The sequence below is a fragment of the Diabrotica undecimpunctata genome, chromosome 6 (assembly GCF_040954645.1).
Source record: "Diabrotica undecimpunctata isolate CICGRU chromosome 6, icDiaUnde3, whole genome shotgun sequence".
NCBI lineage: Eukaryota > Metazoa > Arthropoda > Insecta > Coleoptera > Chrysomelidae > Diabrotica > Diabrotica undecimpunctata.
The window spans coordinates 131139847-131155560 of record NC_092808.1 but is presented as its reverse complement, the minus strand read 5'-3'; the positions used below and the strand labels follow the sequence as shown (position 1 = coordinate 131155560).

At 37.2% G+C, this 15714-nt stretch overlaps 1 protein-coding gene across 1 annotated transcript; it reads right to left on the bottom strand.

The window, feature by feature from the left end:
* Positions 1-13426: 13426 nt before the first annotated feature.
* On the bottom strand, positions 13427-15405 carry LOC140444616 (uncharacterized). Its single transcript, XM_072536377.1, has 2 exons — positions 15261-15405; positions 13427-14148 (listed from the first exon to the last, which is right to left on the bottom strand). The coding sequence occupies exons 1-2, from the start codon at positions 15403-15405 to the stop codon at positions 13427-13429; spliced, it is 867 nt and encodes a 288-aa protein (XP_072392478.1).
* Positions 15406-15714: the final 309 nt, after the last annotated feature.

Genomic DNA, 15714 nt, shown 5'->3' with positions numbered 1-15714 from the left:
GATATTGTCAAGGAATAATGCTATAACATTTTTAAAAAATCACTTAAATCGGACAACAGGTTTAGGAGATATAAACATCAAAAATTACCCATTTTTGAGGTGGCTGGTTAATTTTGGCCCAGAGTCTAGTTTTATTAATTTAGGTTTTTTTAATATATCTTACTTTTGCTAATTTTTATTTCAATTATTAATAAATAGAAGTTATATTACGATGTGTAATATAGATCTCATTTAGGCTTTTTTTATTAAACAAAGCATTTACCCCTTCAAAATGGCTAAACCACGTCTGCGTTTAATGCCGTGTCAAAACATCTAAAGAGATCCGTCCGTCTCTTATTGTATGTAATTAATATATAAAGTCGATGAGCTGTTATATAGATAAAGTAATTACAACGATGAGTTGGTGCAAAGTAGGCTTAGGCTTTAGAAATAAAGTTGGCGTTGCCAGGGATCAACGAGCGTAAATCCCTCGACACGCCACAGGCTACTCGGATCCCGATGCTCCGGTGCTGTTAGAAGTAAAAATTTTAAATTAAAATCTGATCCCTTTCGTCGTCACACGGTATGTTTGTAAAACCTGTCAAATTACCTATATTGCAATGCAGACAGGAAAATAAAAAAATTATTGGTTTATACCGGATTGTGGAGCGATATTTTAGGGGTTTTGGTGAAATTGGTATTGGAGACAAAATAAACGAGTAATAAAGCAAAAGAGACATTTAAGTACCTAAAATAAATGATGGCTTATAAACTACTAGAAAAGAAGACCTTAAAAATAGATTAGAAAAAACAAGAGCAATAACAAGTATTCCCAACCTTTTTATCAAATATCAGATCAGTATAAATAATATTGCGTTTTGTGGTATCTCTATTTTGTTTGTTTATATTCATTTATTAACCTGAAGATTGTTGAGAATATTCTTTATAGAACATATCATGAATAAAGAAGTCTTGCAAGATAAAGAACTACTTGTAACAATCAGGAAGTAAAAACAAGCTATATTTATAGAGACGTGTTTGCAAAGCTTAATTTTAGCAATAAAAATAAATTATTAGAAATGGCCAGATCTCAAAAGGGTTCTTGGATGTAGAATGGAGTAGACCGCAATGGACACATATGCAGAATTTTAATTTTATTAATTGTCCTTTATATTAATCCTCAACTGGCGTTGTGGGGTCAGGTGGACCCCCAGTACTTTTCACTGGCAAGTTCACAGCAGTTCACTAGCAACAGTTAACTTGTGACATTTTTTGCAAGTATCTGGCCAGTTATGTGTAAACACTTGTACGATAGTATCTGGATAGTTATTTTAATTTGCAAGAGTTGTATAAAATTAAGATGCCGGATAAAACGTGTTGGTTGAAACAGGAAACCATAGACTTAATATCGCAATGGGAATTATTTCCGGAGCTCTGGGACATAAAAAGTAAAGATTACGGCAACAGAAAAAAAAACAAAATGCTTTAAAAAGTTTATCAGTGACATTCAAAACCAGTGAAAGTGAAATTTCTCGAAAATCTGAACTGAAACCAAGTGGTTCTTCAACTGAAGATATATGTAACACTAATTGGAATTTTTTCCGTGAATTAATGTTTATTCGAGGTAGTCACATCGAAGTAAAGATTATTTATAACCTATCTATCTATCTGTATAAAGATTTTTACAGCTGTCGCCGCCTTCCTTCTTTCAGCCAACGTCTCCAGTCCTTTCTGTTCTGCCATTCTCCATCTCTAAGGTCTCGTCTTTCCATGACCTTGTCCACTTCATCCCTCCATGATCTTCGGGGTCTACTTTTTTTCCTCCTTCCTATTGGGCTCCAGCAGAATAATGCATATGTTGAGAATACTTTTTGTTTATTTGTTTAATTATTATTGTTAAATATATTGAGATTGCCCAGGTATTTCTCATTGTGAGGAAACAAAATATTCTTTAAAGTCATCACGTACGTCTTTGGCAGATTCAGTGTAATTATGAGCTTGTCCTCTTGGTAGGTCCAATAGATTAGAATTTGGCATTTCAATATGCCTCCATTCTCCAGGTTGTTCATCAGTATCAAAAGTACCATAAGATCCAGCGGGACGTGTCATAAGAAAATTGTGTAATACACATATTGCGGATACTATGATTGTTGTTTTTTCTGGAGATAGTTCCACTAGTTTTCTTAAAACGCGAAATCTATTGGTTATAATACCGAATACATTTTCAACAATGCGTTTAGCTCGTGACAAATGATAATTAAATATGCGATTAGGTGCTGGTTGTCCATGAAACGGATAAGGCTTCAATAAATACGTGTTTAATGCAAAGGCGTCATCAGATAAAACAACATAAGGTACATTTTTGGTAAGTCCTGGTAAAGGTTGAGCAGGTGGTAGATTGATTGAGTTGGTTGATAGATCATGCGATCAATTATTAAATACGCTTTCATCTGAAATTCTTCTATTACAACCAATATCAACGTATATAAACTTATATGTTGCATCAACCAATGTCATTAACACCACGCTATTAAATTCTTTGTATTTGTAATACACGCTGCCGCTATTTGCAGGTGCTTTCATAGCTATGTGTTTTCCATCTAACGCACTTACGCAGTGTGGGCAAAGTTCCAATACTTTTCAAATAACTTTGAGTGCCTGTCCCATTCTTTATGTGTTTGTTGTGGAACCTGAAAAAAAATTTTCCTTATGTATTTTAGCAAGCAGAAACAGAAAATTCACATTCTGAAAATAGAAGTTAATGTAGTTAGTTTGCAAGAGAAACCGATGAAAAAGTAGAATTGGATGACTCTAACCGGGAAAGCAAAAAAAGGAAGAAAACCATATCTAAACAAACAAAGCATGCTTCTATGTTACAGAGAGCAATGAAAATTATCGATAAACCAAATGACGAAGTTCAAATTTTTGGTGACTTTGGAAAAAAAAAATTACAAATTATAACGAAATAATGAATTACGTCTTTATAAATTTCACAAAAGTGGGGTTCCAGGACACAGTTAAAGGCAGAATAAACCACAACGCCAGTTTAGTTCCAACACAAATTTGTGATGGAATTTTTGTAGATTTTAAATACCTTTTAAATTATTTGGCCGCAGTATATCGTCCGTGTGCTTATATTTCAGTCCGCCGTGAACAAGAAACTATTTTTCTTAGCCGCTTTTCAATTTAGTTGAAAAATACGCCATGAACACATCGGCAGGTATTTCAAAAACAACTTCTCGATGAATCGAATGCCTTGTTGCAAAATACACAATATGTTTATGTAACTTCAATAGTCAATTTTAAAATTCAATTTTGTCTATTATGTTCCGAGTATGTACGTAGTTTGGTTTATTCGTTTATCCTTTTTTATAGTTGCTACCGGGTCTGGTACAACGGTAATTAATATTTCCATTTTTTCTTTTATCAATATTTAAAAATTGCAGTGCACATTTTTATGGCAGCGAAATATTTAACAGCTTCATGCAATATTAATAACAGCAGCATGAGATTAGCAATTATTTATAAAGTTGTGAAAAGTTTACTGTTGCATGGGGAAAATGATAATTAATATTGAAAATCTTTAAATCAAGTAATATTTGTTGTATTCGCATAACATTTACTAACAGAAAAATTTGCTACATATGTATAAACGAAAAAAAAAAATAAATACAAAGAAATTGTAATCCTAAAAATAATAATACATGAAAGGCGGCAAATTCGAATCCCCAATTGGTTTTTAATTCTTCTTCTTCTTCTTCTAATGGCGCTACAACCCTTTGTGAGTCTTGGCCTGCTTAACAATGTTCTTCCATTCTGCCCTGTCGGATACTTTCCTTCGCCACTGCCTGATGTTCATGGTTTTAAGATCCCTCTCTACGTCGTCTATCCATCTTTTACGGGGCCTTCCTCTTGTTCTGTTTCCTTGGGGCTTCCATCTCTGGACTACTTTTACAGCTCGATTATCTGGCATTCTTTCTAGGTGACCAAGCCAGTTTAGTCTTTGTGACTTTACAAATCTGACAATATCTGCGCTCTGCATTAGTTCATCCAGCTCGTAGTTCATTTTAATTCTCCACGAACTATCGCTGCATTGGGTTGGTCCAAATATCTTCCTTAGTATTTTGCGCTCAAATATTCTCAGTTGATTTTCATCAGTGGTTGAGAGGGTCCACGTTTCACATCCATATGTGACCACTGGTCTAATTACTGTTTTGTAGATTCTCAGCTTAGACTCACGATTCAGTAACTTACTTTTCATTAAGTCTTTGTATGCATAAAAGCACTTATTACCGCTAAGAATCCGTGCTTGTATTTCTTGACTGATGTTGTTGTTGTCATTTATTATTGAGCCTAGGTAGGGAAAAGTGGAGGCATATTTGTAGGTATGGTTGTCTACCTTCAGATTCTCATGTTCATTCGATTTTGTGCACTCCATATATTTTGCTTTCATTTATATATAGACCAAACGTAGCAGCTTCTCGTTTCAGTTCTATAACTTTTTATTATGGCAACATCATCCGCATATGCGCATATATGCATAGATCTTGTATTAATACAGCCGTTTATATCCAGTTTTCTAACAACAGCTTCTAAAGTTAGATTAAAAAGTGTTGTTGATAAGGCATCTCCTTGTCTAACTCCATTTTCAATATCAAAGGCCTGCATCATATCTCCATCTATTCTCACCATAGCTTTGGAACCCTCCAGAGTCATTCGTATAAGTTTAACCAACTTATTGGGTATCCCTAACCTAGATAGTTGCTTTAACATCTTTTGTCGATCTACTCCATCAAAAGTCAGAACTACAAACTTTACTAGATGCAATAAATAGTGAATACATTCAAATGGGACTTGACATCAACACAGATAAGACCAAATTTATGATAGTATCAAGGAGTCCAATAAATAATGAACAACTAACTCTTGGTGGACAGCAAATAGAGAGAGTGACAAAATATAAATATCTGGGAGCTTACATCAACACAGAATTAGATCCAGACCAAGAGATCCGAGTACGAATAGAAATGGCAAGGGCAGCGTTCTTAAAATTCAAACAATTGTTCTGTGACAAAAATCTGAATACTGCGCTGAGACTGAGGTTTGTTGAATGTTACGTCTGGTCGCAACTATTGTACGGGGTAGAAACATGGACACTAAAAGCGCAAATAGTTAAAAAGATTGAAGCCTTTGAACTTTGGATATACCGGAGAATGCTAAGAATTCCATGGACTGCCAGGGTCACCAATGAGGAAGTGCTGAGAAGGATGGGTCGAGACAAAAAATTGTTGAGAACGATAAAAGTACGCAAGACTGCATACCTTGGACACATACTAAGAAATAATAAATATAGTCTTCTGCAGGTCATCATGCAGGGTAGAGTCGATGGCAAAAAGGGAATAGGTAGAAAGAGGAAGTCATGGCTGCGAAATATTCGAGACTGGACAAACATGACTGTAGACGAATTATTCCACGTTGCAAAAGACAGAGAAGCTTTTAAAAATGTGGTCGCCAACCTCCGTTAATGAAAACGGCATAGGAAGAAGAAGACTCCATCAAACGCCTGTTTGAAATCGATATACAAGTTGTAAATAGGTATGTTATATTCAACACATTTTTCATGTATACCTCTTAACATATGTATTTGGTCTATAGTTGACCTCTTTGGTCTGAAGCCACATTGGTATTCACCAATAATCTCCTCCGAAAACGATTCCAGGCGGCTATATATAATTCCTGATAATATCTTGTAGATGACATTTAAAACTGTTATGCTCCTATAATTTTTGCAGAGTCGTTTGTCTCCCCCTTTGTACATAGGAAGTATGATTCCCACTTTCCAATCTTCTGGGATGACTTCTAGTGCCCATATGCGGTCGATTAGTTTATGGATACGCCTCCATAGCGCATGTCCACCATTCTTTATCAGTTCTGCAGTTATTCCATCTGTGCCAGGTGCTTTGTTATTTTTTAGATGTTTTATGACGTTTATCGTTTCTTCCAATGTTGGTTGCTCAACTAGTTGTTTTGCTGTGTGGTGAATTATCTCTTCATCTTCGTTTTGTTCTTTTTCTGGGTTTAACAGCTCTTGAAAATGCTCCTTCCACCTTTTCATTATTTCCTCTTTCTCGCTAATAATTGCCCCATTTTTGTCCTTGCAAACTGTTGATCTTGTTATGTATCCTTGGGTGCATTCCTTGATTTCCTTGTAAAATTTTCTAGCCTCTCTTCTGCTATTCTGGTTTTTAATTAATAACATTTATACTAAAGTAGTTTGAATCCCAATTTAAAAAAAAAACTAAACTAACATTATTTTGAAATAACTTTTCTTAGTTTCAAATATTCTAAAAATATATATTATATGACTCTGCTAATTTGTGCAAAAGTTTTAAAATGGGCACAAAAGTGCTGTAAATTCGGTCTCCCCTTTTTTCTCGTATTTCGTATCCCCTAGGAATCTAATGGATTATGACTGGTGTAGAAATATTTCACAGTTAAATAAATATATTGTAGCGTGATTAAATAAAACGAGCGGTTCGAATTTATATACATATATTTATTTATAAGTTTACAGTTCGGTACTCTCTTATCAACTAAACTCACTCCTAACAACGTTACATATATATAATAAAGTTACTTTTCGAGAACATTCTGGCGTTGTCCCACCTCTAATTGTCTCCCGTCCGAAGGACGGGCGCTATTGACATGCCGACTCTAGCGTTTTCTAGATTCGTCCTTCTAAGAATTATGACGTATCGGAGATGGGCTATTTCGTTACACTGCTCCCCTCTTAAATCTGATCGTCCCGATCAGCAACTCTATATGTAGGCACAGGATGGCGGAATCTACAGGACTTTCCAGCTCTGCATGAACCCTTTAGAAAGAAATAACAGTCTACTGACTTTGAAGGATACGATCTCATCGGGTTAATGCAACACACAGTAATTCGTACGCCGGTTTCTCGGAAGATCACTTCAAGCATGCTTCTGACAATCTTCCAGTCCAGATTATCTAGTGCATGGCCTATCTTGGGTAAGGCCAAATTCTTGATGTCGTAATTGCACACAATTCTCTTCAAATTAGTTAGAGCACGCCATATATCCTCGTAGCTCGCCCTGTCTTTATACGACTTCCTGGTCACCATATGCAGCAAAGATCGAGAACCATCTTCTAATCTCAGTACTCTTCCAACTTTAGGTTGCTGGTTTTTTAACTCGTCCAAACGACCGAATTTCTTATAAAATACGGATGAGATTCCGTTAGTCATCTCAAGATCTTGGGCAACACAGTGGGCTAGAGAGACGTTATGCGGAACACTAAAAAGATCCTGCTGAACTTCTGTGGTCACGCCGAATCTAGCACCCTTTCTCTCTGCGTAATTTGACATAAATTCATTAAAGCTTGGTCGCCGGTCATCTTTGATCTCATGTTGAAGGGTTCGTGCTTCTTCTGTTTCATTTGAGCCAGCATATGGTGCAAGACGATTTATGTGAACTACTTTTGGTTTACCTTTCGGCAACTTCTTAATTCGGAATATTACGTCATTTATTTTCTTTTTAATTTCATATGGACCTTCCCATTGTCTTTGCAGTTTGGGAGACAAGCCTCGACGACGTTGTGGATTATAAAGCCAAACAAGATCACCTACTTCATAGCTTTCACTCTTACATCGAGAATCATATTGATCTTTCATTCTGTCACTGGCTATCTGGATGTGTTGTCGGGCAAGTTCATGAATGTTGTTCATTCTTAACTTCAGGCGGTCGACATAATCTTCGCTTGCAACATGTTCTTCGGAAGGTCTGCAGCCAAACTCTAGGTCGCAGGGCAAACGAACTTCACGACCTAACATCAGGCAGGTTGGAGTCTGGCCTGTAGTTTCATTCACGGCCGAGCGGTAGGCCATTAGGAATAAATGAATATGCTGGTCCCAATCTCTTTGATGTTCTGATACAACCTTGGATAGGTGTTTACCCATTGTTCGGTTCATTCTCTCCACCATTCCGTCTGATTGAGGATGCAGGGGTGTCGTTCTGGTCTTATTGACACCAATCAATTTACAAACGTTTTGGAAAAGGGTTGACTCGAAGTTTCGCCCTTGGTCGGAGTGGATCTCCAAGGGAACACCAAATCGGCTAAAGAATTCTTTAACAAGTACCTCTGCAACGGTAGCAGCTTCTTGATTTGGTATTGCATAAGCCTCAGTCCATTTCGTAAAATAATCCATGGCTACCAGGATATATTTATTTCCATCATTTGTCTCTGGAAGTGGACCTGCAATGTCGATTGCTACTCTTTCCATAGGACTACCAACATTGTACTGTCTCATGGGTGCCCTCTTTTTACCAGCTGGACCATTACTGGTTGCACACAGTTCACATTTCCGGCACCATCTTCTTACATCATCTTTACAGTTCACCCAATAGAACCGTTCTCGAACCTTTTGCAGAGTCTTCGTGATACCAAAGTGTCCACCTGATGCACCGTCATGCAACTGACGCAATACTTCTGACACTTTACTTTTAGGTACAATTAACTGAAGCTTAGTTTCTGTACCATCATCGTTCTCAAAGGTTCTATACAGAAGATCATCTTTCAGCACTAGGCAATTCCATTGGCTCCAGTAACACTTGACTTCTGGACTACATGCACTAATGTCTTGCCAAGAAGGTCTCTCACTTCGACGCATCCAATCCAATACTCTTTTTATACATGGATCATCTGCTTGAGCGTCTTGTAGCTGTTGAGGCTGCCATTGCTCATTAATGACGGTGGTTCGTCTCACGGGGCAAAGTCGTTCTTCTAATTTAAGACAGTGATTACAATTTGCACTGCACGGCCGTCTCGAAAGGGCATCAGCATTTGAATGAACTCTGCCAGCCCTGTGTTCGATCTCGTAATCATATTCTTGTAATCGTTCTAACCATCTTGCCATCTGACCCTCTGGATTACGAAATTGTAGGAGCCATTTTAGAGCAGCGTGATCCGTGCGAAGAAGAAACTTTCTGCCATACAAGTATTTATGGAAATGCTCACAAGCCTTCACTACGCCTAGCAATTCTCTTCTGGTAACGCAATAGTTTCTTTCTGGTTTTGACAAGACTTTGCTAAAGTAAGCGATGACTTTCTCCTGTCCATCTTGGATTTGGGAAAGAACAGCTCCTATTGCACTGTTGCTTGCATCGGTGTCCAACACAAATTTTCCTGCCTGTCTAGGGTAGCTTAAAATCGGTGCGCTGATCAGAGCCATTTGTAAGTGTTCAAAAGCTCTTTGACACTCTTCGCTCCATGTATATTCTTTGCCTTCTTCTGTCAACTTTGTTAATGGCTTGGAGATATTGGCAAATCCTTTGACAAAACGGCGGTAATATGTACATAGGCCAAGAAAACTTCTAATTTCGTGTTTATCTCTTGGTACTGGCCAATCCTTAATTGCTGCAAGTTTTTCAGGATCAGCTGTTACACCATTACTTGCTACAATATGTCCCAAGTACTTCACTTCTCGTCGAAACAAGTGACATTTCTTCGGACTCAACTTCAGATTCGCTGCCCGCAATCGTTGAAAGACTTCTGTTAGATTATTGGCATGCTCATCGAAGGATCTTCCAACTACAATTACATCATCCAAATAAACCAGGCATGTTTTCCATGTTAGACCTCTTAAAACTGCATCCATTAATCTTTCAAATGTGGCCGGGGCATTACATAAACCAAAGGGCATAACTGTGAACTGCCAAAGCCCTGATCCTATCGAGAATGCGGTTTTTTCACGATCAGCTGGCTCCATGTCTACTTGCCAATATCCACTTTTCAGATCGAGTGTGGAGAACCAACGAGAACCAGAAAGTGTATCCAAAGTATCGTCTATTCTGGGCAAAGGATAACTATCTTTTTTAGTTACTGCATTGAGCTGTCGGTAGTCAATACAAAAACGTGTTGAACCATCTTTCTTCTTTACTAGGACTACTGGTGATGTCCATGGACTGTTTGATGGTTCAATTACCCCTTGTTTGTTCATATCTTTGATGATGTCTTCGGCTTCATCTCTTTTCGAAAATGGAAGTCGTCTAGGTTGTTGTCTGATTGGCTGGGCGTCTCCGGTATTAATTTTATGCTTTACTATGCTTGTTTTGCCATTATCCTTCTTATCCATGGCAAAAACATCTTGAAATTCTATCAGCATAGACTTCACTTTTTTAGTTCGTTCATCATCAAGATCTTGGCACGTTTTAATCATCGTCTCAACAAGCTCCTTTGGATACTTAGATTTCGACGGTTTCTCATTAGTATTCATGGAACAAATCGAAGCCACGGGAACACAATGTCCGATCAAAGTTCTTTTACTTAACTTAATAGCAGTTCCCTTTAAATTCATAACTCTTACAGGAACGACATCTCGAATTCTCACCAAAGCTTTTGCCGTTAGGAACTCGGCATTATTCACATCTTCGACCATCCTTAAACTTCCCTCTCGGGAGTAACCATCAGGTCTGGTCATCAAAATTTTCTCACTATTACCGGGTATTGTTACGTCACAAGTAGTTATTAAGCTGATAACATCTTCTTTGTCTTCATGAAACGGCAACTCTTCACCACTGATCTCGAGAACTCCATCTTTGACATTCAATACAGCCCCAACTTTCCTTAGTAAATCCATCCCCAATATGAACTCATCGGAGATCTCTGCAATTAATACTGTATGTTTCACTGTGGTCTGGCCAATGGATACTGACATATTAGCCTCGCCATATGTATTAATTATCTCACCAGTTGCTGTTCTAAGCTTTACTGTTGCAGGCAATAATTTAAGATGGCCTCGTACTACTTCTGGCCGTGCAATAGTTCTCGTTGCACCTGTATCTACCAAAAACGATCTACATTTATTATTGATACGACCCTCTATGTACAAGCTATGAATTCCACCTGAGGACGTAATGTTCACAGTTACTATGGGGGCTGTGTTTCTCGAGGTCGGCAGTTGCCCCTTGTTGTCGACCCGTTCTAGTTTTCCGACTGTTGTATCATTTTTTTTAGAAGATTCTTCTATCATTTGAGACGTTTCATCGAATCTTTTGGAAACAGTCTCGAATTTATCATCAGTTTTTTTAGAAGATTCTTCAATTTTGTTAGAAGTTTCTTCTATCTTCCTTAAAACTGCTTCATCCGCTGACTGAAACTGGAATGTCTCTGGGTCATCTCCATTCTTGTTAAGAACATTCTTCAGTCGTTCTTGGAGGATCTTCTTGGACCCGCTGCAATCTTCATCGCGTTCTTCTAGTTGCTCTCGCAACTGTTTTACTGAGAGTTGTACTAGCAGCATCTTTGGTCAGGCACACACGTACTTTTTAAATGTTCTTTCGTACAAAGATCACTACCGATCTACGCGGATGTTACCGACGAACAATACTTTTCAAAAGTTCAAAAGTCTTTTTCAAAAGTCACTGCTGAATTTATTTCTTTTTTACTCACACCGTAACACCAACTGTAGCGTGATTAAATAAAACGAGCGGTTCGAATTTATATACATATATTTATTTATAAGTTTACAGTTCGGTACTCTCTTATCAACTAAACTCACTCCTAACAACGTTACATATATATAATAAAGTTACTTTTCGAGAACATTCTGGCGTTGTCCCACCTCTAATTGTCTCCCGTCCGAAGGACGGGCGCTATTGACATGCCGACTCTAGCGTTTTCTAGATTCGTCCTTCTAAGAATTATGACGTATCGGAGATGGGCTATTTCGTTACAATATAATTTATTTCAATTTTAAATTAGATTGATTAATAAATGTGTACAAATCTGACTTTTAAGTGACTCAAATACAAAAGTATCAAAATAAATTAGCTTTTTCTTAAAAGGCATAGGCGTGATTGTTTTAAGTTTACTGGCAGAAATCGCATATGTAATCATCTTTTTCCGCAATAGTCCAAACATGTGCTCAACATTGACACAGTGCCCGTCACTGACTTGGACCGATTCATCCAGTTTTGTCCTGGTCTTACATCGAATCGGATTGAAGATACTGATTTCAGAGATAAACAATCTTCTTCCTCAGATAAAGATCCCTTGTGTATGTAAAAATCCTTGACCTGAGAGCTAGGTTTATACTTTTTACACTCTTTCTGTAAGTTTTCTTTATTTTCAGCCTCTTACATCTTTTTTTTTGGCATCTTAATTTTTTTCCCTGGCAGTACTTTTTTAGCAATTTATGCCTCTAAGTCTGCTTTATAAGGAGACGAAGTGATTATGACCGACTTGCAGGCTTGCGGCCTCTTCCAGATGATTTTTTTATCAGTTTGGGCACAGGCAAGATTTGAAAGGGGCTTGTGTAAAGGATTTGAAAGAGAACTTGATGAGAGAAATGGCAGAGGTAGGGGAGGAGGTTCTACCAACTGAGTTGAGGTGGATTTTCCTCATTAAGTATGTTATTCGAAGAAGTTTCCACAGGATCATCAGATGTACAGCCGTTATCATCTAGATCAATAGGCTTCTCTTTTTGGGCTTCTGCAATTGACAATTGACATTGTCCATTGACAAACCTGTTACTATCAACAAGGCCTCACAGACACTTCGTCTAAGGACTAGCAACCTTCAGTAGAGTCTTACGTTGCTATGTAATCAATTCCTTTTGTAACTTAAACATCATAGTTTTTTGATTATCAAAAATGTAACTTAAAGTTAATCTAATAACATTTAAAGGGTTTTTACCCATATATTTAGTGGATTCATACATGTACATCCAGATAGCACTAATTATGGAATATTAATTCCAAAAACGTTTTGTGATGTAGCCCGATAGGGTTTTTATTTTTATACTTTTTATTAAGAAATTAAAAAAAAAATTTAATTCAATTAAAATTAATTTTTGACAAATATTTTGTTTTGTTCATTTATTTTTTAAATAAAATACGCTGCTCGACGTATATGCATCCAATAGAGTTAGAGCACAACGACACTTAGGTGGAATTCACACCAAGGCAATGGGCAACAGGCAATACGCGATACGCTACATGCGATATACAATATCGTATCGTGCATTTGTTCTCATCGAAGCAATATATTCATTCGATATACAAAATGTCCGTCGTGAACAACGTCGTAATTTCTTATTACATGTTACGACGAATACGATTAAAAGCAAACAAAAAGAAACGTCGATGTTGGGTGCGACCTTTTCATGTGAGAAGTTTAGTTCATTTAGTGAGTGTGGTTGTTACAGAACTGAGTTTGGACCCTGAATACAGGATGAATAAAGAGAATTTCTCAGTTTTGCTGAGACTTGTTTCTCCGATTATCTTCAAGAAAGGTACGAATTACAGATTAGCAGTAAGTCCCGAGGAACGTCTGGATAAGAAAACTTATATATTTAACTAAAACCAAAAGTATTCTAGTACAAAAATACGATTACAACATAACTTCAAAAGAAAGAAGAATTAGTTTATTATTGCATGTTCCAAGTAGCAAGATATTCAGCTGCCGATACATTAGAAGAGTTGTCGTGACTCCACTGGGAAGATGCCGACGAAGAAGTGGGGCCTACAAATTGCAGATTTTGTTCTCCTTCCTGCTCCGCCAATATGTTGTCGATTAACTCTAACACTGATCTCTTAAACCTTCGTTTTCTCCTGAAATCCATTTGCATAACATCTGGAAGCAGGCTCTGTAGGAATTCCAAGTCTGCACTGGTGGGTTTTTCTGCGTTAGTTTGACGTTTCATATATTCTATAAAAGATTTATCCGCCTCATCTGACAAAGTAGAAGTCACAGATGCTACGCGATTCTTTTTCTTTAGTCTATGAACAAAATGTTTAGGACGCAGAGGTAATTTGCGTCTTTCTGCGTGTTCAACAGCACCACCTTCACAGTCTTGTGTATTAGGGGGGTCTTCATTGTCTTCTTCTATGACGGTTGAATCTGTATTATTGGTACTCGTATTAGTTTCTGTCAGTTCTATGGGAGGTTCTGCTACGTCGTTATCATTGTCTCTACTCGGTGAGTGTAGATAACCAGACTGTGGCCTCGACTTTAAAAATGGAAAAAGAAATAACATTACATCGTGTAAATAATAGTTCTTCTTTTTGGCTTCAGATCCTGACGGTAGCTTGTTTTGAGCTCGTTTCAGTGCAGTCCGCAGATTCTTCCATTTTTCTTCGCATTCAGTAACTAAAAATAAATACTATGTATTACACATACTTATTTATCTTTGCACTGTGAGATACATGATACAACTAAAATAAATATTGTTTCAGGTATTTGGCAACAGGCAGCAGTTTTGCAGCATTATCACTTGCATTTTTTCGAGGATGCAGTACCATTAGCAACATCATCCACAAAACAACAGCTGCTATTTTTAACTCTTTACAACCTCAATACATGCCAGCTCCAGATGAGACAAAATGGACATCTATAGCAAATAGATACAATGAACTCTGGAATATACCAAACTGCATAGACGTCATCGACGGAAAGCATATCCGAATAAAGAAATTACGTAACACAGGATCGCAAAATTACAATTACAAAGATTTTTTTTTTGTGGTATTAATGGCAACTGCAGATGCTGATGGAATGTTTGTGACTGTTGATGTTGGCGATCACGGCCGAAATAGCGACGGTGCTGTTTTTAAAAGCAGTAAACTTGGACGATTGCTGGATAGAAATGAATTAAAATTTCCACCACCAAGACCTTTGCCTCATGATGAAAGCGGTAGTACATTTCCATTTTACTTCTGTGCCGACGAGGCTTTCCCATTGCGTAAAAACATCATGCGCCCTTTTCCCAAAAAGCTATTAAATGATGAAAAGCACATATTCAACTATCGATTATCTCGCGCTCGTAAAAGCGTTGAATGCGCATTTGGCATGTTAGTAAATTCCGCATTTTTAAAATACCTATTGCATATGGACAAGAAACTGTTGATAATATAATAAAAGCCGGTTGTGTCCTACACAATTTTATACGAAACACTGAAGGTCGTTTTTCAGTACCTCTGTTAGAAGACGATGTTAGTGTTTTAAACGAATCTGGACCTATACTTCTTCCTGCAATTGGTTTACATACTACTGAACACAATACTTCAACAGCACTACGAAATTATTTATCTCAATATTTTATTACTCCTCAAACAGCAATTCCATGGCAGTGGAAGTACTGTGTAGAGCATGAATATAATTTCGAGTAGGCCAAGATACTGTGAAATGCCGTGTATTTGCCAAAATACCACAAAATAAAATAAAAAATTAAAATCAAAACGCTGGTTTCCTTTTGTACTCACCTGATATACCTGTTTCCTTGGAAACTGCACACCAAGCTTTCTCCGTTGCACTACGTTTAGAATAATCGTCCCTGGTGAAATTGTATAAGCAAGGATATTTTTTGATGATTTGTACAAATATAATATTTTGCTTGTCTTCCGACATTTTCACCCAACAAGCAATTAGCAACACAACCTAAATATCGCTTGCAATACAAATCGTCCGATTCCAGACCCTATTATTGGATACGATATCGCTGTCGTCTCGGTTCGAAATGTCTCAACCTACACAATGCATTTGTATACAGCATGATATGAGCAACTCAGATCGCGAATCGCTTATCGCTTATTGCTTGTTGCCTATTGTTTTGGTGTAAATTCCGCCTTATTCAAAATTCAAGCAACAAATCTGTATATCAACATTTTTAATTTACCATTTTGAAACTTGTTTATCAAGTAATATACCAATAATAAT

Excerpts from the sequence above, each read along its gene's own strand:
- LOC140444616 (XM_072536377.1), bottom strand. The coding sequence starts at position 15,405 with ATGTCGGAAGACAAGCAAAATATTATATTTGTACAAATCATCAAAAAA. Across the intron at positions 14,149-15,260 it reads CAAGGAAACAGGTATATCAG|TTACTGAATGCGAAGAAAAA; the intron begins GTGAGTACAAAA and ends ATTTATTTTTAG.